The sequence below is a fragment of the Tyto alba genome, unplaced genomic scaffold (genome assembly GCF_018691265.1).
Source record: "Tyto alba isolate M040663 unplaced genomic scaffold, T.alba_DEE_v4.0 Super-Scaffold_8, whole genome shotgun sequence".
Classification (NCBI taxonomy): domain Eukaryota; kingdom Metazoa; phylum Chordata; class Aves; order Strigiformes; family Tytonidae; genus Tyto; species Tyto alba.
The window spans coordinates 23,610,894-23,635,607 of NW_024881329.1; the positions used below are offsets into that span (position 1 = coordinate 23,610,894).

At 56.6% G+C, this 24,714-nt stretch overlaps 3 protein-coding genes across 5 annotated transcripts; 2 read left to right on the forward strand and 1 right to left on the reverse strand.

Moving 5' to 3' along the window:
• Positions 1–167: 167 nt before the first annotated feature.
• On the reverse strand, positions 168–13,385 carry LIX1L (limb and CNS expressed 1 like). 2 transcript variants are annotated; one of them, XM_042784679.1, is made up of 6 exons: positions 13,028–13,385; positions 7,271–7,434; positions 6,070–6,210; positions 5,254–5,349; positions 3,404–3,481; positions 168–3,247 (listed from the first exon to the last, which is right to left on the reverse strand). In XM_042784679.1, exons 1-6 carry the CDS (start codon positions 13,341–13,343, stop codon positions 3,005–3,007), a joined length of 1,038 nt encoding a protein of 345 aa, XP_042640613.1. In that variant the 5' UTR covers positions 13,344–13,385; the 3' UTR covers positions 168–3,004. The 2 variants fall into 2 exon arrangements, with proteins under 2 accessions (XP_042640613.1, XP_032852590.1); XM_032996699.2 differs by lacking the exon at positions 13,028–13,385 and adding an exon at positions 10,963–12,591.
• A 479-nt stretch (positions 13,386–13,864) lies between these two features.
• Positions 13,865–16,080, forward strand: PEX11B (peroxisomal biogenesis factor 11 beta). The gene is made up of 4 exons (XM_042784683.1): positions 13,865–13,947; positions 14,049–14,164; positions 14,263–14,464; positions 15,541–16,080. The coding sequence occupies exons 1-4, from the start codon at positions 13,892–13,894 to the stop codon at positions 15,905–15,907; spliced, it is 741 nt and encodes a 246-aa protein (XP_042640617.1). The 5' UTR covers positions 13,865–13,891; the 3' UTR covers positions 15,908–16,080.
• A 3,651-nt stretch (positions 16,081–19,731) lies between these two features.
• On the forward strand, positions 19,732–24,522 carry LOC116958945 (toll-like receptor 2). Of its 2 annotated transcripts, XM_042784657.1 has the most exons (3): positions 19,732–20,101; positions 21,528–23,452; positions 23,556–23,913. In XM_042784657.1, exons 2-3 carry the CDS (start codon positions 21,583–21,585, stop codon positions 23,819–23,821), a joined length of 2,136 nt encoding a protein of 711 aa, XP_042640591.1. In that variant the 5' UTR covers positions 19,732–20,101; positions 21,528–21,582; the 3' UTR covers positions 23,822–23,913. The 2 variants fall into 2 exon arrangements, with proteins under 2 accessions (XP_042640591.1, XP_042640590.1); XM_042784656.1 differs by having other exon boundaries at positions 21,528–24,522.
• Positions 24,523–24,714: the final 192 nt, after the last annotated feature.

Consider the following 24,714-nt stretch of genomic DNA (forward strand, 5'->3'; position numbering starts at 1 on the left):
CCATACCGGAGACCACAATCAACCCCCCACGCACCCCCCAACCCCCCCTCCCGGGGGTGACACCAGTCTGGCTGCTCCCGGGGTGCGAGCCCCCCTGCACCGGGACTCTTCAAAAGAGAGGTGAGGGGCACAGCCCGCCCAATCAAGAAGAGAGAAGCCACCGCCACTACCCCAAAATCTATTTTATTGTATCAAATCATACATACAAACCGCAACGCTGTGCGGCGATTTATCCTTTCAGCTTTGCGTTTAACTATGTGGCCTGAACAAGGAGAACAACCCCCTTCCGGATGCTGAGAAAAACCTGGATTTGTTCATTTTATCACCTCCCAAGCGGAAGCGGAGACTCAAAACGGGTGCCTGTATTGCCAAAAACACACGTCACGGAATATCGGCTTTTCCTTTCCCAGGACGGATGGAAACACCATAACCCTCCCCGATTTGTTTTGCGAGCGGCTGGCGGTTTGTTGGCGAGCTCGTTGCGCGACCCGGCGCCGCAGGACAGAGTCACGGAGAGTTTGGCTAAAATCACTTAAAATCCCGAGGCGCAAAAAAATCGCGCGCGCCGCGAAGAGCAAAAGAACAGGGAGGGATTCTGCCAGCGGGCTGAGGGAGGTGCTGAGCGGGGGCTCCCGCGGTTCTGAGATCAGGCCGTCGGATAAATCACCGTTTCGCGCGACGCAACAACGCTACAGGCAGGTGGGGAAGTGCCGGGCTAGAGCACGTGATTAAATCCCAATGCAAGGTCTCGATATTGCCTGTAAAAAAAAAAAAAAAAAAAACAAAAACCCACCCCAAACCCCACACCGTTTACAATCGCATTTATAAACGCGTTAAACATTAATACTGTTGTGTAAAGAGGCTGCGTATAAAAAAATATATAAACACCCCCCCCCCCCCCCCCCAAATAGGCTTGTTAGGATGAGAATACAAAACTAGAATACCTACAGATAATGCAATTTTTTAAAATCTCCGTCTCAAAACAAAGACTATTGCTCAAATACCGCCTGCCTCTGCGGTCAAACACTGCGGGGGAGGCTGGTGCCGAGGAAGGGGAGGGCACGAGGGGCGGCCACCCGTGGAAATAGCAGAGTCCAGAAGGTTTTGTACCTCTGCCCCGGGGAAAAGAACCGGAGCAAGCTCAGCGCCACGCTGAAAAATAAATTTGTCCGCAATTTACATTCCCGCTGAGATGCTGCTGGCTCTTCCGGGCTACGTATTGGAAAAGTTGGGAGGGATACAGGAATTACCTACAGCAAGCTGCTGTTTTGTTGACTGAACTTGAGCTGTAGGAACACTTTAGTGTCAAAAAGGGCATTTTTTTAACTCTACACATCATATAGGTTTAGTACTGACAGGTATATAAAGAATAGGGAACTATTAATTAAAAAAAAAAAAAAAAGTGCATAACGACGTTTTTTGTTTCAGCACTGTTTTTCCTCGAGGAACGGCAAGCTCTGCGCGAGAAGGGCTGCTCAGCCCTCTGCTCTACCAGAAATCCTACGAATTGTCCCCAATACCTGTTTCCTGGCGGGGGGGGGACAGCTGCGGAGGGAGCCGGGCGCAGCGAGGGCTCAGAGCCCTTTATCTGTCGGGCAAAAGCCAAGTTGAGTTGAGGCCAAACCCTAGTCTGGGCTTTCGCTGCGCGGGGCTGGATCTGTGCTCTGGTTCAAAGGATTAAACACGGCTCTGGTTAACGAAGCCTTAAACACGGCTCTGGTTAACGAAGCCTTAAACACGGGCCTGGTTAACGAAGCCTTAAACACGGGCCTGGGTAACACCGACTTGTGTTCGCAAGGGAGAAGCTGAGCAGTTTCCCCTCTTACTGCTAGCGTGTTCTGAAACTCTGGCAAGGCTTTTTAAACCTCCCTTGGAAAGGCCAAGTCTGACATTTGGTTTGGAAGCTGCTCCGGAGAGAACAGCATGTCCATCTCTCATTTCGTGCAAGGTTTTCAAAAACTCACATCTCCCCAGCTCAGCTGAGGAAGCCAAAGAAACTCCCAACGCTCCATTTCCAGCGAAATGAACTGGCCCGCTTCATCCCCCTGCACCGACCGGTGGTGCCTGGGACAGGACTCCAGCATCTCCACCCTGCCAGGCTGGGCTAAACGCCCTAAAAACCCAAAGAGGACTGAAAAGGAGCGGAGCAGGAGGCTCTGTCTGCTGCAGACTAATTAAACTGCCAAGTCCAATCCCTGAAGTACTGCAGGGCCTTGGAGTTCGTTATTATTTCTCTTATTATAATGTGCATTATTTAGAGAACGAGGTATGTCCTACCCCACGAGTGGAAAGCCAGAGCAGGAACAGACAACAGCCACCCGACAGTTGTAGGGGGAACTGCGAATCCTGCCCGAGCTTGGGACTGACCTCGAGACTTAAGTCTGGACAAAACAAAATCCTGGTTTTAAATCCCTTTTACATGCTTGGGAGTATCCCCCCACGCAGCCTGCACTGTAGTGTTAAAGAGAATGCGCTGTTTGTTTTGTTTTGGCTTTTTAATTGGTGTGTTTATCAAGGAGTTCTGATTGATCCCCCTCTCTACTATAGAAAAAGAACGGGGGAAAATTTAAAAAAAAAAAAAAAAGCAGCAGGTGTCTGCATGGCATGCATCAGCTCTGAGGAACAGAAGCTTCCTGGAAGAAGGGCTACATTTCATTTCACGGAATACTGCTGACTATATAGTACCAACGTGGAGCGGAGCTCTTCAGCGTTAATACCGAAAAGCTGCGTTTTTAATGCTGTCTTTAAAAAAAACAGTGACAGAAGGAAATCTCTAGCAGACAGGAGGCCGAGGAGTAGGTCTAGAAGCAAGTATTAAAAGGTTTAAAAATCTGTACAGGAGCTTTTTCTTAAAAAAAAAAAAAAAAAAAAAAAATTTCTTTAAAATGTGCAAATGGGCCACAATTCTGGAAGAGGCATTACATGCTTTACGTGAGACGGGACGGCTCCCGTCGGTGTGGAGGTGTTAGTGGGCCTGGGGGAGCGGAACGACTCGCACGCCAGTCTAGCAGTTGGAGGAGTGCATGCTCCCCAGCTGGCCCGCCGCCAGCATCAGGATGTCTTTCTTCTCCTTGTGGAAACGCAGCTCCTTCCCAGCCAGGCGGGCTTCGTCCAGCTCTCTCTCCGTCGAAGCCAGCTCTCTGGAAAGGGCCCCGGGGCTGTTCTGCTCCCTGTTCACCCAGTCCATGGCCATCTGGTTCCTTATGTCGTCGTCCAGAGCGCGGTGGGAGTAGTGAGCCAGGACCTCCTGGTGGTAACGGAGATATGCAGGGCGGCTTAGGAAAAGACAAGTCGCTACACGGGGCGCACGTCGCTCCGTCGCATCTGGCTTCCTCGCCAGGGTGGGGAGCTTGGGGAGCGGGTTGGTGCGACCCCCACACGCCCCGAGGAGGCCCGGACTCACCTGCCGCGAGCACTGCCTCTCCCGCATGGCTTTGAGGCTGCCGTTCCAATGCAGCAGCTGGAAGACGGTCATCAGCTCCTGCAACGGCAAGAGGAGGTCAGGGCTGCGAGCCAACGCGGGGACCGGGACGCGGCCTGACGAGGAGTCAAGCCGGTTTCTCGCTACGGGAGCCAGAAGCCGGGGAGGACTTTGCAACGTCACCCCCGGTCCTTTGCAATCACAAGGCTCGCAGGGTACGGCTGCAGCCCCAGAGTCCATAAACAAAAGGTTTCCAGCATTCACGAGTTCGGATTTATCGAAAAGAGGAGAAAACCGCAGCAGCGGGGGAGGCCGGAGGCACCACCACCATCCTCGGAGCCAGGGTGCAAGGGCAGAGCCCGGCTCACCCCACCGGACAAACGTCCCCCGGCCAGGCGCGTGGATTTACAGAGGAGACAGAGACGCTGGTGCTTCCCCTCTGCCCCAGGGATCTGGGGATTCTGCAAGCAAGACCCTGTCATCTCGCAACCTCCAAGCCAAACCACCACCCGGAGAGGGTGACAACCCAATGTTTTCCAAGCAAACATTTCTCTCTCAAGGCCACACAGATTCTTCTCCATGAACTTGCAGCGACTAGTTAGGCTTCCCAAACACAAACCCAGCCTAAGGAATATACATAACAGAGTCACCCTGTGTAAACAGGCCCATTAATATAAACACTTCTGTCTTCCTCCTGCAGAGTATTTCCATTCAAGGGAAACGAGCCAGGCAAGAAGGCAGCTTTGGGAAAAGGTTGCCTACAGCAAAGAACCCCAAATACAGCCACGCTACAGACTCAAGGCACCTGCTTTGAGAGGCATCCAAACCCTGCCCCGCTGTCTGGAGCAGAGTGATGGTCTGGCTTCTCCTCTTCTAAAAACCCAGTTCCAGCTGGTGCACTTAGAGTCAACCTGTCTGCACAAGAACCATCTCGAGTTCCTTTTGAAGCCCAAGTTTCAATGAAAAGGACTCACGAATCTCAAAGCACCGTCTTAACGCCGTCTCCGTATGTGCAGGGACAGGCATCCAGCCTGGCAAGGAGGAGCGTGCTCAGAGGCTATCAAGTCACATGCAGAATTCAGCGTTTTCCCCCAGCAGTCTGTACTTTTTGGTACTGTGCAGGTAAAGAAGACTGCTCTGCTCGTAGGAGCGGTTTCCTCCGAGAGGCTGGAATAAAGCCCAGCTCGGTTCTCAGTCATCTGTTCTGCACGGACTCCTTCTGCTCCATTAACCAGAACTGATAAGTGTTATAGCAGTTTCCCTCAGCAGTTTGTGCTTCTCATTTCACAGATGTTTTGTCATAACGAGAGACAGACTGAGCATATTTCAGTAGGATAGGAAGACTGCTCAGATAACACTGTGGTTTGAGGGCATGTAACGACAGTAATCAAGGCTCCTAATTCCACAACCAAAATGTCTTTGGATGAAAGATCTTCACCAGCTTTCCTAAGGGAAGCGAGGCCTCTCCCGCTGTACAGGGAGAGGATAAAAAACACAAAGGAAACAGCTCACTTAATGCCCTGAATTCAGGTACCTGGAGGCAGCGCTTGGACCTCCGGCGCCAGTTATCTAAACGCTACGTCACTGCCAACACGCAATCAGAAGAATGCAGAGTCCTTTCACTGAGGCATGCAGCTATCAGAGAGCGTTTACAGAGACAAGCCCAATTCCAAGAATTTTGCTGCTATACCATCACCTGCAAGTGCCATCAATCCCAAACTGTGTTGTAAGAGGAACGCCCCACTTTTATTTTGAATATAAAGCACCACAGATGTAGCGGAAAGATCAAACCAACCACCCCTCGAGCCGTGTCATTAAATTATGAACAATACCTGGAACTCCAGCATTGATTTTCCCTTGTTGGATTCCAGCATGAAGCGAAAAGCCCCGATCCCGGTGTTGGGATTATCAGCTTCCTCTCGATTGCCCTGCAAGAGACATTTCAGACAAGAGCTGTGATCCCCAACCAAGCGTGGCTCACCTGGAACCTGCCACTTGTGCTACGTCACCTCCACTTCAGTAATTCCAGGTCAGGTTAAGGAGGACAGCCTGACACTGGCAGACGCACTAAACTGTCTAATTCAGCCTCAAATATCTGCATCGTTCACTACAGCTCTCCCGGAGTAACAAAGCCCGCTCTGCTTTTGACAGTGCCACGGGATTTTTTTCTGCAGCCCATGATGGCAATTTTTCTTACAATACTCTGGGTACCATCAAGCACCATGTGACTACACAGCAAGAACTCCCTCCAGGATAAGGTATAATTAGAGCAGTAAAAGAAGAATGCACAGCTCCTGCTGCTAGAAATAAAGTTTCTGGAAAACATTTGGTTTAAAGAAAGCTAGCCAATGTGACGGTCTGGCCACAGAAGGGCCATGTGAATCAACAGCTCCGTCTTACTATCCCACCCTGCCTGAGCCGAGGGCAGCACGATCAAACTCAAGAAGTGTGAGACTGTGTGGGAGGGGAAGCAAGAGAACAAGAATTAAGAGCTACAGATCAAGTTTTAATGCTCAGAAGTCACTGAAAAAACCCTGCCATAAAGAGTTCCAGATGTAAAAGAAAACTTCTCTTCCCACGATTTGAGTTTTTTCCCCAGTCAGTCCGTCCCCATCGACTGCAGCCGTCTGGGCACTGACAAGCCTTACGTTGAAAGATGCCAGGGCTTCCGAAACACTCTTCTCAATGAACTCGTCCGTGATCCTCCGGGAGGGATGCTCATTAAAGACCGAGTTCATTAGCGCAATCTTCGCAGCACTCCTGCGGGCTTCAGCCTTGGTTGGACAGAACTGAGGAGAGACAAACACCGTCAGGACAGAAAGACAGCGAGATGGCCCAGATCCCTTCGGCCCCGACACACGAAATGGGAATTAGGTGGCAGTGTTGTGTAGTTTTGGAAAGTCGTGCTCTCAGACATCCTGAAATCATTAGGAGCTGGTTTCAAACCACAGCTATCCCAACCACGCTAAACACAAAAATTAGGCAGGCAGCTGAACTCAGCACATAGTATCTGCATCAGGAAACGCCACCGATCAGCTCGTCAACAAAATTAATTAGCTTAAAACCAAAACGTAACCAAATTACTCGTAAGCACAAGGACTGCTCTTCAGGATGGGCAGAGCGTGGAGCTGCTAGAACTGTTTCTTTTGGATACGTTCTTCAAACCAAGACTAGAGAGTAACTGCCTAAAGCCACTACAGCAAAGGAATCCAAGATGCAGTCAGGACCCGTTGTGATTTTTGGACCTTAATCTTTCGGGTGAGGTATTTGGGTTGGACATTTGCCTTTTAAACAGAAAGAGAGTAGAAACTATTGATCCAATGTTATGATTTGATTTCTAAAGTCTTTTGGCACCTTGAGAAGAGGCTCTGGGTCAAATCCGGAGCCCTTGCAGGGAAATATTCCTCTATCAGTGCGTCCGAGCTGCATCCTGTCAACACGTCCCACTGCTTAATCCTGGGAAGGAGGACCAAATTTCGAAACCAGCCAACCTACCAGTTTTTTTCTGAGAGCACATATCTGGCCTCAGCTCTGCTAAGGTCCAAGTCAGTCGCGTGTAGGGAATACAGTACATACAGCAGAGTAAAATGTACAGCCCGACCTTCCTGGATTGAAGTTGTGTGGGGTTTTATAGGTAATTAGGAAGACTTACTAGCCAGCCCAAAATTAAGGAGGGTTACAGTCAGACCCATGTCGCTCTCATGCTTCAAATCAGCAGGAAAATGTGCCCAGTGCAGAGGGGTATCTGAGCACTAATGCTGGGGGGGAAGGATTCTCAGGGCACCCAAGTTAGACTGCTCTGGAGAGGGAGCTACACCGCAGGGCCGGCTTCCAACCCGGCAATCGTACCTGGAAACTGCCAAAGCAGCTCCCTCCCGGCAAGGTGACGTAGCAGACGTACGGGGGACTGTTGGAAGGGACCATCTCGTACACCACGAGGGCTCCGTTTTTCAGGTCGGCTCCGCGCGACTGCTTCATCTGCCAGAACTCCTGCAGGGCCTCCACGACGTTCACTGAGGAAACAGAAATAAAACCGAGTTCAGACACACAAAACGAGAGCCTGGGAAGCTGCTTTCCTCAGGCATCAGCCGCCAGGAGTGGCCGCATCCCGAAACGGGACGGCATAAACGTCAGTGTGTTCCCACCTACACAAGCAGGGCCCTGCTCAGGGAGCCCAGTTACGTCTCTTATTAAAAACCACCTGCCTCAAGGGAAGCTGTAGGTGCACGATGTCAACACGAGCACGCCTCTCCCAGCAAGGGGGATGGAAGGAGCACCGCCGAGTTATAAAAGAAAGCTTCCTACAGAAAAGCTCTTCCCGTCCCGACAAACTTAGGGAAAAGCTTCCAGAAGAGGACTTGGAAAAGGCTGCAAGGGCAGCGAGGCATTCTTCCTTCGTAAGAGGGCTGCCAACAGGCTCGGCAGGTTTGCTCGCCTGCCTCAGCTGATCCTCAATATTGACATTCTTATGTTTAAGGTAAAAATAAAGCAGCTGACCTGCGCGTGCACCGTCAGGCCTGCAGAAACCACCTGCCTTTATGCTGAACATCACGTACCTAGCTCCAGGCAACCCGATGGGAGGCACAAGAAGCGACCTGAGGTGTAAAGCTGCCTCCTGGCAGAACTCCCTGTAATTTGCGTGGGCGTATTTAACCGTCACGCAGAGCGTGTGCAACTGCATGGAGGAGAATGGAAACATCTGATCGGAGAACCTCGTTTGTACCATTCGGCCGGGGAGGACATATAACCAAACAGTGAATCACAGGATAAAGCCAGGATTAGCTTTGTTACAGTAAGGGGGTTTTCCATCCCAGTTAGGAAACCAGAGCCTAAAACGTTAACCCTTGTTGATTCTGGTAATTACAGTCTTTTCAGGAGAAGTTGGTTTTAAGCGGGCACCTCTTCTGGAGCACCAAATTTGCTACATGGGGTTTGGGCACTTGCCCAGCTTTAACAACCGGGCAGCTAGTCCACACCATGCACAGGCAACCAACGCACACAGCCCTCGCGGCGACCGGCTTGTAGCCCAAGCCTGTGAGATTAAATTCTTCTTATTTTAATATGCATGCAAGAACTAGGGGTGTCTGCTGTAACAAAGAGCCAGCTGTCCTGTCGCTCTCTTAATTTGTGAATCCCCAGCACCGTGAGAACTTCCTCCGAGCTGTTCTAAGTTTACCCACCTTTTATTTCGTCAAGGTTTGGGCAAGAAAAACAAAACTCACAGCATCTAACACTCTAATTTGCTCCAAGCTTCTTTCTGTGCTGTAGAGTTTGACAGGTAGCTGTAGGAAAAGCCTGCCCTCAGCTCTTCCTCAGCACTCTAAATCTTTCTAATCTCAGCAACTGCTTTGAAGCAAGGCAATCTGCAAAACAGATTACAGCAACTCCTCACTAACGCCAAGCTGTTAAAAGGACACTACCGCAGAGCTCGCTTGCTCATTAAAATGAGAAAATAACCCCCAAATCCCCTCCCAGATTCTCCTGTGAGGAGCTGCACACAACGCAGAAAGCAGGGAGGCAGAGCACCTTTGCTGTTCTCAAAGGCTCCCAGGGTAAAACAGAAAAGGGGGATTAATTTGAGGCCACGAGTGACCGTGCGATGCCAAGCCCACAAGTCATCCTGGTTTAGCTTTTCAGTGCCCACCCAGCGCTGTAACTTTTTCAGCTTTCAGGAAGACGGCGAGCTTGAGCCTTTTGCTTTGTTTTATTGCTTTCTGTAAGATGAAGCCAGGCAAGGAGTCACTACCACAGTAGTTCCTCACTAAGCATTTCCCTTCTCTTTCAACCACAGGCTTTTCAGGGCATTTGTTCATAAAGCAGTCGCTTTGGATTATTTTCAAGTTTAATTTGGTTGAGTTTGGGTTTCTTTTTTTTGATGAAACATGCAAGACAGGGGCAATTTTCCACTGAAGACTTAACAAAAAGCCATACAAACAATACAGAGTTCCCTGCCAGTTCATCAGTGCACCAATACCCAGCCAGACTTCCCCTCCATCCAGGCAGATTCCCTTCCCAGGGACAGCATCAGTCATGCACATAATCCCCCAGGGATTTGGGGAGACAATGCCCGATTCACTAACGGCTTCAGGGACCGTTTGGCACGAGGCAACTGAGACTTCGCAGCAGCGACCACACAAGAAACTGCAGAGAAAAGCTGAGCTACATCAGGCAACGCAAATTCTCATGACACATGGAATTGCTCTGAAAATTCAGAGAAATTATTATAGCTTGCTTTAATTTAGTGAAGTCTGAGAAGCTGGCATTAAGAGCAGGTTAATGAGGAAACACCATGCGACACATGCACGGGCAGAGTTGTGTTTTCAGTCCAAGACAAGGGTTCCTCTGTGCCAGACACTGGCCGGGTACTTCGTTAGTGACTGGAGCAATAGGTCAGACAGCTGAGATGCATCCAAAAGAGGTTTTTTCCCCCCAGACTGGATTCAACCCTTCCAGCTGCCACAGGCAGGGTGGTTTTAGGAGACGAGAGAGTAAAATACTTAATTGAAACTCTGCAAATACTTCAGAACAATCTGCTTTTATAGGGCTGGAGAGCAAACCGCGTTGCTCCGAACGGAGATCTGCCCGTCTGCCCCCTCCTTCCCAGCACAGCTCCGGCTACAATGCTGTGCCTGCCGTATGTAGCAGACAAACACTGGCTGACTGTTGCAGCGTGCTGAATCCAAAGCGAAATTTTAGCCTCAATTAGTCCTGGATCGATGATTTTCAGCCTTGCTCCCTCACCCCCCTCTTCCTATTAAATCACAAATTAGCGACGTGAGGGAAAGAAGCAGGAGACAGAAAGTTTGCTTTCATTTACAGAAAGCATCCTAAATCCTGTTACGTCTCACGTTTGCAAGAGGATAGTCCTCAAATGCGGGGACGCCTTCTGCACCCTGAAGGATTTTAATCCCGTACGGAACACAAAAGACAACGCTCAGTCTGGGGAGGGGGCAGAGAGAAAAACGACCGGATGGTTTGAATGCAGGTAAAGCTGCTGAAGAAATAACGTTATCTTTGCACCTTGCACGAGGTCGTGTTTAAAGGGAAACCCGACGTGTAAAGAAAGGTATTTTAAATGCCTGCAATTAGAACCAGCTCAAAACATTGGAACTCTTCCTGTCAGCATCAGCCGATACCATTTGAGCTGCTTGTGTGCATTTCTGAGGGCAGGAACTGGAAATGCCGTTCCCCTAGAGAAACTCTGCCACCCATCTGCGTGGGGGAGCCCTGCAAATTTACAGAGCACAGCTTAACCCACACGGGGCGGCTCCTGTCAGAGTCTCACCCTTTAGACTTGCCACTCCAAGCAAAGATGAAGAGAAGCTGGGAGACACGAAGCAGAGCCTGCTCTGACCATCAGTCATATCTGTTTATTGCTTTGGAGCATAACCCCGGATCCCGGCGTCGTGTATACGATAGCACATCTGACTTGCATATTAAATACAGAAGAGTAAGTGATTCCACATGGCGCTGAGCTGCTCCGGAGCCAGGCGAGCAGCAGTTCCCCTGCACGCCGGTGGTGCCGGCTGCCAAGGACTCACCATTTGGAAGCCTCCGACCGCCTCTGTTGGACCTGCTGCCGTAGCCGGAAGAAGCTGGGAACTCAAAATAGTTGCAAAGTGTCTCCTTTTGGGTGGGGTGGAAGATTCTTTCCATCATGGGGCCAGTCAAATATGTGCTTTAACCTTTTTTCTTGCTTCTGTACTTTTTGGGTTTTTTTCTTTTTTAAATAAGGAGGAGTGTACAAGAAACACAGATCTGAGACTCCTCCGGGGGCTCTCGCACGACCGGGTGCCTCTGATGCAATACTTGGAGCCCCGCGGTGCCGGAGCGTGGTGGAGTACTTAACACCCCCGCACCGGCCTCCTCCAGCACCAGCAGATTCCAAAGTTGATTTTTCCTCAGTTTTTCATCAACAAGGTGCAGCCGTGCGGAGCACAGAACTGAGGGGGGGTCCCAGGAAAACTGCAGCTACTGGGAATGGGCAAGGATTGCCCAAGTGGAGCCCTCTTCGTTGCTGCCCTCGTTGAAAGAAATGAGCTTTTTTTTTTTTTGGTCCTGACATCAAGTTGAAGTAAAGGAATTATATATAGAGGGACTAAATTGCTACTGCACAAGAACAATCCTCCTTCTTAAAAATATCTAGAAAACTTTTTTTGAAAAATAATCATCCTCCACCTTCTCTAACTTTGTCACACGTTTATGTGTTACAGCTACAGCACAAGTAGAAAACTTCCTCAGCTTTAAACCACTTGTCTGCCCAGCTCAAGTTCCTTCATGGTCACCTATATACTTGCCTACTCCTACTTTGTCTTCTCTCTCTAATTTACAAAAGCAAAAAAACACGTCAAATTAGGTATCTGAAAACAGTTGATACCATCAAAACAAAAGTCTGCATTTAAGAGGCCACACAGCTTTCTAAGAAAATGAAGATCTGTGAGTGTTTCTCAAGCTTGACCCCTGAAACCATGAGACTCCTTAGGGAAAAGGCAGACCCAGAGAAACCACAGACTCTGCGGTTTTATTTTACTCACTTTTAGTTTATGTACTTTCCCATTTTTGGCGCGAGCAGTCCCAGACAGATTGGGCCAGAACGGGGATTCTCCTTCCCTCCCCACGCTCACCTTTAACATCGCCCAAACCATACAAGCTCCTTCTGCACAGCCAGGGGATCCCAAGCACCAGGGCTGAGACAGCAGCAGATGCTGGCAGACTCTCCACAAAGGGCACAAAACGCTTATTACTCATATCTAACCTATCAACAACATCAAGGAAGCCTCCTTGGGCACCCTTACAGCCCATCATACAGGCAAACCACCAGCTGAAAGCCACAAGGACAGGGAATATACGGCCATGGGAGAGGTTCTCGATTCCCGTCTTTTCTCTAAGTCATAGAGCTGCAGGGAAAAAGGTGCTCGAAGCTCGGTGGTGGGAAGCCAAGGGAAGCAGAGCCCTCACCCCATAAGGCTTCCAGGCGAATTCCAGGGAAGGAAGAAAGTCTTGGAAAAGTTCACACCTTAAAGCTTATGCTGGAGAAGATACAGAAGAGGGAAGGGTAGCGCAGACCAAAGAAAATGAGTTGTAACAGGGATCCCAGATGAGGGAGAATTAATGGGGAAGGAGGGCTGCGACAGGAGAGTTTCAGACACAAGGCTGGAAGGAAAAGAGGGAGCTGACAGGGAAACACCCCGAGAAGATCCCAGACCTTACATCGATGGGATGGGAGACAGGGCACTGTGGCTCCAGCACCGAGGGGGGGAGGAAAAGGGGCAAAGACGAACCCCAGCCCTGGGGATAGGGACTGCGCAGGAGGAGGGAGATGCTGCTCCCATCCCTGGGGAGACGCTGCTCCCATCCCTGGGGAGACGCTGCTCCCATCCCTGGGGAGGAAGGGGCGATGGGGAATAAGATGGAGGGAGAAAGCAGCTCAAGCCGCAGAGGAGCCAGCCCCGAGCGAGAGCATCGGGAGGGCAGCCCCGGGGCAGGGGCTGACACAGGGGAAACGGGGAGAGAAGGGGCGATGCACAAGCAAAAGGTCTCCCTCCGGATCCCTCACCCTCAGCCCCCCCCGGCCCGCCCCGCCGCTGCCCGCCCCCCCCAGCTCACCGCGGCCGTAGCCCTGCGTGTGCTTGGCGAAGCTCCTCACCACCGCCTCCACCGCCTCCCGCAACACGGCGGGCGGCCCGGCCCCGGGCGGCGGCGGCGGCGCGGCCGGTCCCTGCAGCCCCAGGGGGGGCGGCGGCGGCGGCAGCCCCAGCCCCAGCCCCAGCCCGGTCGGGGGCGGAGCGGCGGGCAGCGGCGCCGCCACGGCGGCGGGCGGAGGGGCGGGAGGCGGCGCTGAAGCGGCCCCGGTGACGCCGGGCCGGAGGGAGCGGAGCGTCCCCACCCCGGGCTGCAGCCGCTGCGCCCGCACCGACTCCATCACCGCCGCCGAGCCCCGCTCCGAGGGAGAGCGCCGCGGCGGGGGCGCTGTCACTCACCGCCCGAGGGGCCAATGGGCGTGGAGATCACCTCAGGGAGGGGGCGGGACGGCAGTGGGGGCCGACCAATGGCGGCGCGGAGGGGGAGGGCGGTGGCGGGGAGGCGGTGACAGCGGGCAGAAAGCCAATCGCAGGGCAGAACTTCGGGGGGGGGTGGGCGGGCCGAGGGAAGGAGTGACCAATCAGAACTCGGGGACGGGGAGGGCCGCGCTCTCCTTGCTTACCCCAATCACACGCGGGGGGGGGGGGGGGTGCGGACTGGAGGGACAGCCGCCCAATCGTGCTGCAGGGGTGATTATAATGGCAGAGGAAAGAACCAATCAAAATGCAAAGCAGCACGGCTGGGGGGCGGGAAATGGCAAAACCAAAGGCGCGGGCCGTCTGTCCTCCCGCCGGCCGCCAGGCGGCGCTGGCCCCGCTGCCGCTTCCGGAAGCGGCTCCGCGCCACCCTCCTCCGCTTCCGGTCGCCGGCCCGCAGCGGGGAGCGGCCATGGAGGGCTGGGTGCGCTTCAGCGCCCAGAGCCAGGCCAAGGAGCGGCTCTTCAGGTGTGGGGCGTGGGGCAGGCTGCGGCGTGGGGCTGCTGGGGCTCCCCTCGCCGGGGCAGGGCGCCTCACGGAGGCTCCTCACGCCGCGGTGTCTCTTGCAGGGCCGCGCAGTACGCCTGTGCCTTGGCGGGGGACGCGCTGCGGAGGAACGGGGCGAGCGCCGGCGTCCTGGCCAGCCTTCAGCAGCTGGAAGCTCACCTCAGCCTGGGCCGCAAGCGTGAGTGGGGCCGGTGGGGAAAACAGCGCCCCCCCCCCCCCCCCCCCCCCCTTTCTGTGTGCGTTTGGTGACCGTCTGTCTGTCCGTCTGTCCTGCAGTGCTACGCCTGGGTAGCTCGGCCGAGGCGTTGGAGGCGGCGAAACGGGCCATCCACCTGTCGGACATGGTGCTGCGGTTCTGTGTCACCCTCAGCCACCTCAACAGGGCCATGTACTTCGCCTGTGACAACGTCCTCTGGGCAGGGAAGACGGGGCTGGTGCCCAGCGTGGAGCAGGAGAAGTGGAGCCAGCGGTCCTTCAGGTGAGGGGCTCGGGCAGCTTCCCGGGTACCCTTAGAACCACACAGTTATAGAATCACGGATTGGTTTGGGTTGGGAGGGACCTTAAAGTCCCCCCAAGTGCCACCCCTTGCCCCGGGCAGGGCCCCCTTCCCCCGGCCCAGGGGGCTCCCAGCCCCGTCCAACCTGGCCTTGAACCCTTCCAGGGAGGGGGCAGCCACAGCTGCTCTGGGCACCCGGGGCCAGCACCTCACCCCCCGCACAGGGAACAGTTTCTTCCTAATATCTAATCTAAAGTTTCCCTATTTCAGTGTAAAACCATCACCCCTCATCCTACCCCCACCCCCTGATCCAGAGTCCCTCCCCACCTCTCCTGCCCCCACTTTAAGCCCTGGGAGGCCGCTCGAAGGTCCCCCCGGAGCCTTCTCTTCTCCAGGCTGAACCCCCCAACTCTCTCAGCCTGGCCCCCCAGGGGAGCTGCTCCAGCCCCCCCAGCATCTTCGTGGCCTCCTCTGGCCCCGCTCGAGCAGCTCTGTGTCCTTCTGCTGTTGGGGGCCCCCGAGCTGGCCCCAGCACTGCAGGGGGGTCTCCCCAGAGCGGAGCAGAGGGGGAGAATCCCCTCCCTGGCCCTGCTGCCCCCCCTGCTCTGGCTGCAGCCCAGGGCACGGGTGGGTTCTGGGCTGCCAGCGCACGGTGCTGGCTCACAGGGGCAGTTTTCCTCCCACCAACCCCCCCAGTCCCTCTCCTTGGGGCTGCTCTCCAGCTGCTCCTGGCCCAGCCTGGGTTTGTGACCCACCCTGGGGCGAGCAGGTTTCTCGCGTCTCTTTTGCTGCCCCACGGCGTGGGAGTGGAAAATGGGGTCCAAGCTGCCCCCCAAGCACTGCATGCAGGGGCTTCTCCCTTCCTTGCACCGTACTGACAGCAGGGGTGGGCACCTTCGGCAGAATGTGGGCTCTTTCTGCACAAGACGGGGGTTTTAGGACATTTTATTTTTGTGGCCAATACGGAAACAGCTTCAGGCTCCCGGTATCGCAGCCCGCGGTCCCCAGCACTGTTTGCCCGCTCTCCCCTTGCCCCATTCCTCTCCCTTCTTTGTCAGGTATTACCTCTTTGCCCTCGTTGTGAACCTGAGCCGGGATGCCTACGAGATCCGGATCCTGATGGAGCGCGAGGCGGGCGGGAAGCGAGCGAAAGGCGCCGGGAACGGCTGCCAGCTCCGGGCTGACACCGGGCTCCAGCAGCTGGGGCTGAGGCTGCAGATCCAGCTCCAACTTCTGATCCACGTCCTCCGGAACAACCCTCCTCTGCTGCTGGACGTGGTGAAAAACGCCTGTGACCTTTTTATCCCTCTGGACAAGCTGGGGCTGTACAAAACCAACCCGGGCTTTGTGGGGCTGTGCGGCCTGACCTCCTCCATCCTCTCCATCCTCACCATCCTTCATCCCTGGCTCAAACTGAAGCCTTAGTCATCCTCAGAGCCTGCCTCCGGGCTCCAAGCCGGCGCAGGCAGATATTTGGGGACCCTGGGGGGTTACTCCTGGGGCTGGGACATGACTAAAGCTGACTGGCTCGGTCCTGTCGTGTGCAGCTGCGCGTTCCCGTCACGCCTGGCTGCCGTAATAAAAACGGGAGGAAGGTGGAGGGAGTTTGCGGCGTCGGAGCCCGCAGGGACCTGCCCCGGCTCCCTGTGGCGCCAGCGAGGAGGGGGATACTCAACGGACCTAAATTTGTTCCTTTTCCCCATTGACTGTAGGGCCTCGCCGGCCGTTTTAGGGCTTTGTTTCCCCTCCCTCTTTAGGGGGGGTCTCTTAACACAGAGCCAGCCAAGAGGGAAATACTTGGGGCCGGAGAAGGGGGCCTGGGTCTCCGGGTGCTTCTCCCAGGCTGAGGAGGGGTTAAGCCACAAGGTGAGGGTGAGTGTAGCGCTGGCCAGGTGCATCCGACGCCTGTTTTGACGCTTTATCTTCCCTTTTAAGAAATCTAAGAGCAGACAGAGGGTGAATTGAAAGGACTTTGGCCGCGGCTGCGCCGTGCCCGGCTGGGTGTTCGGAATTGAACTTGGGGTAAGTCCGTGGGGTCTCGGCCGGGCCCGCCCTGCCGCCCGCTCGTGGGGTTGGGCTGAGATCGGGGCACATTTCCCCGTAGGAGAATATTCTCTTGCCTGCCCCTTCCCCACGCACCCGCTGGGGAAGCAGCGCTGCCACCTCGCTAAATTTGCCCGTTTCCCCTTGGTTTCTGCGATGCCAGCGGACACCGCGGGTTTGGCCCCGATCTAAAAAGGGTTTGACTTAAGGATGCGCTTGGGGCGGGTGAGATAATTTATACCCAGAGGTGTGTTGGGTTTGTGTGTCCAGCCCCGGCTCCAGGACCCTCTGGGTGTTTTCCGTTCGGCTTTCGGTGGGCTCTGGGGTGATACGGGGAGGGGAACAGCCGGCTGGCTGGGAAATGGTGAGTGCGTGTGCGTGTCCCCCCCCCCCAAACTGAGCCCAACCCGAAGCTTTAGCAAAAGGGAGTTTAATTCCGCCGGCTAATGAAGGAGGTGGCTGGGAGAACGCGGGGCCTCTGCCTGGCTCAGGACGAGCCACAGGGACCCCAGCATTTGGAGGGCGAAAGCTGCACCCCCAGTTCCCCCTCGGCTGGCAGCCAAGGGCTCAAGCGAAGCCTCAGCTCGGGCCTCGGAGACTTTGAGCCCTCGGCGGGGAAGGTAAATCCCTTCCGCGAGTGGAAAGCGGCCTCCGCGGTTTTCATGCAGCGGAGCAGGATTCTAACGGCTCCGGGTTGCTGCGCCGGGTCGCGGCATTAGGTGTTAAATCCCGGTTGCTGAGACGTCGCCGTTTTCCTCCATCTCTGTGATCTAAGAATGCGTGGTTGCTCGGTGTGGTGACTTCCCAACACCCCCCCACCCCCCCCCCATTTATTTGGGGTCCTTGTGGTGGGCTGCACCGACACCCCTTTCCCACCCCCCTCACCCTCCCGCCGCGGTGGTAACGAGCCGAGGGCTCGTTAGGGCTGCGCCGGCCTCCTGCCCCAGCCCTTTTCGGAGCAGATGGGGGGCATTTGGGACCCTGGGGGCTCGCTCTGCAGCAAACCCCCCCCACCGTGCTTTTGAGCTCAGTTCATCTTTTCCTTGTATTTTTTTCTCCCCCCTCTCTGGGAATTTTATTATTTTTTTTTATTTTTCTCAGCCGCTCTGGGTCTGGCCTCCCCTTTTATTACTGTGGCTGGAGGGGGGCTCAGTGCCCCCCCCCCCCCCTCCCCTCGCCAGCCCCAGCTTCACCTGCTTTTGACGAACCATCAGTTCCCTTAGAAAAGGGAAAATCAGCCCTAATTGGGCAAGGGGCTTCGTTAGCCAGAACCTGGGGCTGAGGGGTGGGCTTGGCAGCCTGGGGGGTCCTCACAGTTCTGCCCCACGCCAGGACGTGGAGGTCTGGGGCTCAGGGGGTTTATTATAAATTACTATGAAATTGCTATTAATGAAAACATATATATAGAGAGAGAGTGAGAGAGAGAGAGATAATGTATGTTATATCTGGGTTTATATATAGAAGTATGTCACAATTAGTTTATTTAATTTTCCTAGTTTATTTATTTTTAAAATTTTAATTTTAAATTTTAATTTTAAAATTATAATTTAATTTGCCATTTAAATTTCAATTTAATTTTCCATTTCCATTTCAATTTCAATTTAATTTTAGAATTTCAATTTAATTTTAAAATTTAATCATCATCCCTAATTTTCATCCTTAATTTAAATCTTAGCCTCAATAGCAGAGTGAAGGGGTTTAGGATTTTTTTTTTCGCAGAAGTGGGAACCCACCATCAGCTCCCCCCAGAATCCTCAGAGCTGTTTTTTCTGTGCTGCCCTGGGTTAGGTAACACCCATCCCTGGATATTCCCCTCAATCCAGGGGGGGATGGGACGGGACCCCCCCCCTCTATTTCCACGCGTTTCCCCACCCTGTGCGCAGGGGGCAGCCGCTCCCCAGCCTTCAGAAGTTGGTTTTGCTGGAGCTCAGAGCTCTCCCCCTCTCCCTGATGGTCCCACAACCAGCAGAGCTTTTTAATTTTTTTTTTTTTTTTTTCTATCCCAGTACAACCATTTTCCAGCCGGCCCCTGCGTCCACTTTTCCTTCGGGAGCATCGTCGTGGCGATTAGAGGATGGGGAGGGGGGGCCCCAACGCTTCTCTTAAATGGACAATTTTGTACCAAAATATCCCCGTTGCTCAGCAGGATCAGCTTTAATAATAATAAAAAAATCCATTTATCCAAGTATTCGTTGGGCTGTGGATTATAAAGAGACTACGGCTCACACCTTGGGGGGGCAGAGACTGGGTTTGAGCTGCTAATTCCAACTAATTAGCATTATTACTCAACTAATTACAACTCATTCAGATTTATTTCCAGAGCCGGTTGCCAGACACCCTCCTGCGGCAGTGATGGGACTTTCCCAAAGTCTGAAACTGAAACCAGACCTGGCAACAGTCATCAAAGTTTAATTACCGTTAATTAGCCGGGCCTGGTCCCACGGTGGGCTTGGTGGGGCCCCGGACTGTCAGGGCACAGCTGAAAAACGCCAGGTTTTAGTGTTTTCTACATGATTTTGTGCATATTTTTCACTTGTGCTTCTACAAACCCTCAGGGCCTTTAGATAAGGGAGAACTCGCTGCTAATTGGACAAGGGTCTTCGTTAGTCGGTAATTAAGGAGAGGGTTCAGGGTTGGTCTTCTGGAGGTGTCACGGGGGGGCAGGGGGGGCTGTACTGGGCTGCTGCTGGGGGGGGGGATGGAGGCCCCCCAGGAGGGGGGGATTGGGGATGCTGGGCTAAACTGGGGGGGGGTCTGTGCTGGCCTGGGAGTGTGGCTCTGGGGTCGCTGGGCTGAAGTGGTACTGAGCCAAAGTGGGGGTGCTGGGCTGGGGTCGCTGGGCTGAAGTGGTCCTGAGCCAAAGTGGGGGTGCTGGGCTGGGGTCACTGGGCTGAAGTGGTACTGAGCCAAAGTGGGGGTGCTGGGCTGGGGTCGCTGGGCTGAAGTGGTACTGAGCCAAAGTGGGGGTGCTGGGCTGGGGTCACTGGGTTAAGCTGGGGTCACTGGGCTAGACTGGGGGTGCTGGGCTGATCTGGGGGCACTGGGCTAAGCTGGTGGGTGCTGGGCTGGGCTGGGGGTGCTGGGCTGGACTGGGGGTGCTGGGCTGGGGTCACTGGGCTAAGCTGGGGTCACTGAGCTGGGCAGGACTGGGGGTCTTGGGCTAAACTGGGGGTGCTGGGCTGGGGTCTGTGGGCCGAGCTGGGGGGCTGCTGGGCTGTACTGGGAGCACTGGGCTGGGAGTGCCAGACCCTGGCAGGTGAGTTCACCTCCTTTTGGGGCGCGGGGGGCCTTTGGGGACCTGACACCAACTCCCCACCACCACCACCACCCCCTCCCGCAGTGGGAGCCAGGCCCTGGGCACAGCCTGGCTGCCGCAGCCCCTGCGCGGGGGCAAAGTGCGGCTTGGGGGGGGGGGAACGGGGGGGGGGGGGGGGCCGGGGCCACCCCAGCCTGGCCAGGGAGGAAAAACCGTCCTCGTCCCCTCCCGCTGCTCCGACGGCTCCCGGACGCGGCCGCTGCCCGATCCCGCCCCGGCTGAGCCCGGCGAAACTCGCTGCATCCCAGGCGCCACGTGGGGTGAGCAGGGTCCGGCCGGAGGGGGGAAACGGGGGGGGGGGGGGGGGGGGCGTGGGGTGTGTCTGTGGGGTGCATGTGTGGAATTTGGGGTGACGGGTTGCGTCTGGGCTGGGCCGGCGACGGGAATGAGGAAGAGTTTGGTGCTGGGAGGGTGTTGGCGGGGGTGGCCCTGTCCCGTGCCTCAGTTTCCCCAGGCGGGCGCAGGCCCGTCCTGCAGGGACGGGCTCACGGGGGACAGTGAGGGGGGTGGGTGTGTGTCCCCCTCACGCAACCGCCACCGTTTTGGGCCGTTTCCAGGGGTTTTTCTTCCTTTCCATGCGAGGAGCCGGGGGATGTTTTTAGGGTGAAGCCAGGTGGCACCCCTGAGCCCCCCCCCCCACCCCGGGGAGTGGGGGCCACGCGGTGACCCCGGGGGGGCCCTACCTGCTCTGGCTTTGCCGCGTTTGCTGCCGGCGTCGGGCCAGGACAGACGCTGTCTGTTTTTCTCCTCCAGTTTCCTGTTGGTTTTTCCCCCCCCCCCGCCTCCAATAAAAATACCAAAACTCTCGGCCACAACCGCCCCGTGGCCAAGAAGCACAAGTTTCCCTCTGTGCAAAAAAGCTCATTTTTTTTGCATAATTTTTTTTTTTTTCAATTTTTTTCTTTTTTTTGTTTTGTTTTTGGAGGAGAGGGAGATTGGAAAATTAAACCCACCCGAAAAATCAGCAGAAAAGCAAACGCGGGGGCTCTCCCGGGGGGGGGGGAGCCCCCCCCGCCAGCCCCTCTCCAGGCAGCCGGGGCTCCGGGGAGGAAGAGGAGGAGGAGGGGTTGGGTGGCGTGTTGCTGCTGGGTTGGGCCCCTCAGCCGGCGGGATCTGGTGTCCCAAATCCCACGGGATCTGGTCGCTGAGCTCCGCCCTGGGATCGGGTCTGCGATTCCCCGGGGATTTGATCCCTGAGCCTACACCACCTCCCCCCCCCCCCCACCAGTGCCTGTTGGAGACCCCGGGGATTTGGTCCTGGGATCCCTTTGGGATCTGATCCCCTCAGGATACAGTTCCTGATTCCCTGGGGATCCAGTCCCCAATACCCCACGGATCCATTTCCTGATCCCCAGGGGTCTCATCCCCCCGGGATCCAGTCCACCCCAGATCCAGTCTCCTTTCCCCCCTGGGATCCCCCCCATCTCCTCGTCCCCGATCCCCCTGGGATCCACTCTCCTACCCCCACCCCCTCAATCCTGCCCCCGATCCCGCTTCGATCCAGTCCCCGAGCCCCCAAGGGAGAATTAACCCATCCCCATCCCGCCAAAACCAGGGGCTTCCCCCCCCCCCCCCCCCAATTCCCCGGGGGTTGATCCCGGTGCTTCCCAGGGAGGGGTTGGGGTCCCCCCCTAACCCCCCCCCCCCCCCCCCCCCCCCCCCCCCCCCCCATTTCTCCTGCCGCAGGACGGCTCCGCGGGGACACCCGGATGCCCCTTCCAGCCCCGTCACCCCCGCGGCCATGCGGCCCCCCCTGCCCGCCGGTGCCCGGGGGGTTTGGTGCCTGGTGCTGGTGGCGGGGGCCGCGGCGTGGCCCCGGTGCCGCCTCGACGCCGACAACCGGACGGGGCTGTGCAAGGGGCAGGACCTGGTGCGGGTGCCCCGCGGCCTCCCCGCCGGCCTCCACGGCCTCGACCTCTCCTACAACAAGCTGCGGGAGATCGCGGCGGGCGACTTCGCCGGCATGACCCAGCTCCGGCGCTTGGATTTGGGCTACAACAACATCTCCCGCATCGCGCCGGACGCCTTCGTCTCCAACCTCCTCCTGGAGCAGCTCCGGCTCTTCAACAACTCCCTCAGCTGCATCCCGGCGCCGGCGTTGCGGCCGTTGGCCAACCTCCGTTGGCTGGACATGTCCAACAACCTCTACCGCAGCGCGGCGTTGGACGGCGTCTTCGGCGGGCTGCGGCGGCTGCGGGAGCTGTCGCTGGGGGGGCCGCTGCTGCAGGACATCTCCCGGGGGGACTTCGCCGTCTTGAAGGACACGGCGCTGCAGAAGTTCGCCATCAAGTCGGGCTCCAGCCTGCGGCGGTACGAAGCCGGGGCTTTCTCGTGGCTCAACACCACGGAGCTGTGGTGCGACATGGCCCTGGACGAGAGCGCGGCGGTCCTGCCGGAGATGCTGCGGGACCTGCGGGGCAAACCCCTCGAGTACCTGCGTTTCCGTAACCTCTTCGAGTTCACCTACTACACCGGCGCCGCCGATCCCTTCGCCGGCTTGGCTGAGTTGCAGGTCACCAAGTTGGTCTTCTACCGGGGCAAGTTCAACGAGAACCTCCTCCGCTTGGCCTTGCTCAACGTCCAACGCTCCCGCGTCCGCGACTTGGAGCTGGTGGCCATCGACTTCGCCCGCTCGCCGCGGCAGAACAGCTCCGGCCTGGGGGCGGCCGCCCCGCGGCTCGACCGCCTCTTGCTGCAGGACATCAGCAACCCCGACGTCCTGCGATTCGACTGGACCTTCACCTGGTTGAGCGGCGTGGCCGCCCTCTCCATCATCAACGTCAACTTCAACTACGTCCCCTGCGACGCTTGGGGCGAGCTGCGGAACGTGGAGGCCTTGGACATCTCCAGCAACCGCCTGGAAGACGGTTATATCTACAACCAGCGTTGCCACTACCAGGGCGTCATGCCCAAGCTGGAGAGCTTCGTCTTGGCCACCAACCAGCTCCTGAGCCTGGCCGTGGTGGCCGCCTTGACGCGGACCTGGCCCCGGCTCGCCCGCCTTGATGCCAGCCACAACGGCCTGGGCGGCCTGCAGGAGACGTGCCGATGGAGTCCCACCTTGCGCTGGCTGGCGCTCCACCACAACCGGGTGACGGCGGGCACCTTCGGGTGCCTGCCCACCACCCTCGAGTACCTGGACCTCTCCTACTCATCGCTTGACCGCTTGGACATGGACTACTTCACCCGAAGCCCCCGGCTGCGGGAGCTGCGGTTGAGCGGCAACAAGATCAAGTTCATCCCCTCCGAGTGGAGATGCCCCCGTTTGGAGGTGCTGGCCATCGACGGCAACTCCTTCGGCGTCATCAACCGCGGCTCCTTCGTCAACATGCCGCGGCTCGTTAGCCTGACGGCCGGCAACAACCCCTACCACTGCACCTGTGACCTCCACCTCTTCTTGGAGGAGACGCGGCAACGGGGACGACCCAGCTTGGCCGACTGGCCCCACAACTGGACCTGCTACCACCCCGAGCCGCTGCTGGACACGGCCGTGGCCGCTTACGCCCCGCGTCCCTTGGAATGCGACGTGCCGGCGCTGGTGGCCGTGGCGGTGGCCAGCACGGCGGTGGCGGTGGCGGCGTGCGCCGTGCTCTGCTGGAAGCTGGACGCCGGTTGGTACCTCCGAGCCACGTACCGGTTGGTGAGGGCCAAGTACGGCGGGCGGCGGCCGGGCGCGGCGCGGCGGTGCTCCTACCACGCCTTCATCTCCTACAGCTGCGCCGACGCCGATTGGGTCCGCCGGGAGCTCCTCCACCGGCTGGAGAGCGCCACGCCGCCTTACCGGCTCTGCATCCACGAGCGGGACTTCACGCCGGGCCGCTGGATCATCGAGAACATCGTGGAGAACATCGAGAGGAGCGCCAAGGTCATCTTCGTCCTCTCCCGCAGCTTCGTGGACAGCGAGTGGTGCAACTACGAGCTCTACTTCGCCCACCAGCGCGCCGTGGGGCTGGGCACCGAGGACGTCATCTTGGTGGTGAAGGAACCCATCGACGCCCGGGGTTTGCCCCGGCGTTTCGCCCGGCTCCGGAAGATGTTGGGCACCAAAACCTACCTGGAGTGGCCCCACGAGCCCGGGAGACGATCCTTCTTCTGGCTTCAGCTTCGTAGCCTCTTGGGTAACCCCGAGGGGCTCGGCGTGGCCACCGGCGAGGAGGAGACGGCCGTGGATGCCACCACGTAGCAGTGGCCCGTTGCCGCGTGCCCTTTGGTAGCCGGAAGGTGGTTTTGGGGTGCTGGGCGTCCCGCCTGCCTCAGTTTCCCCTGCCAGAGGCGGCTCCAGGAGCAGCCGTTGAGGTGGGATGGGGGGGGGGGTGGGGGGGGTGGTTCCTCGCCGAGGTCACCCCGTCTTCTCCTCGACCTCCTCCCAGGGCCGGGAGTTGGGGACGGTGTCCAGGAGGTGGCAGTGTCACCCGGAGGACGTGGCCACCCTAAACCCGCCAGCGGGGACGAGCGGTGACCCCCAAACCCCCGTGTGTCCCCCCCCCGCTGCACCCCCGGCCTCCAGCCGCGGTCGCCGAGAAGAGCCGCGTGTCCCACCCCGATCCTTCCCGTGGGGTGGGGGGGGACACCAGGGGACACCCCCCGCCCTCATTCAGGGACCACTTTGCCAGGACAAGGGGAAAAAATCCTCTTTAGCAGCACCCCAGTGCCCCCCCCCAGATCCTGCATCCCCCTCCTCCTTCCCTTCCCTTTTTTGCCGTGTTTTTCTCCACTTGGCCTTTTTTTTCCAAACTCTGTCCCCCGTCGTCCAGTCCGTCCCCCCCCCAAAAAAAAAAAAAAAAAAACAAAACCAAACCACTCAAGCTGTTTATTTTTAGCAGCCAATTGAAGATGAAGGAGGAGGAAAAAAAAATATTAAAAAAAAAAAAAA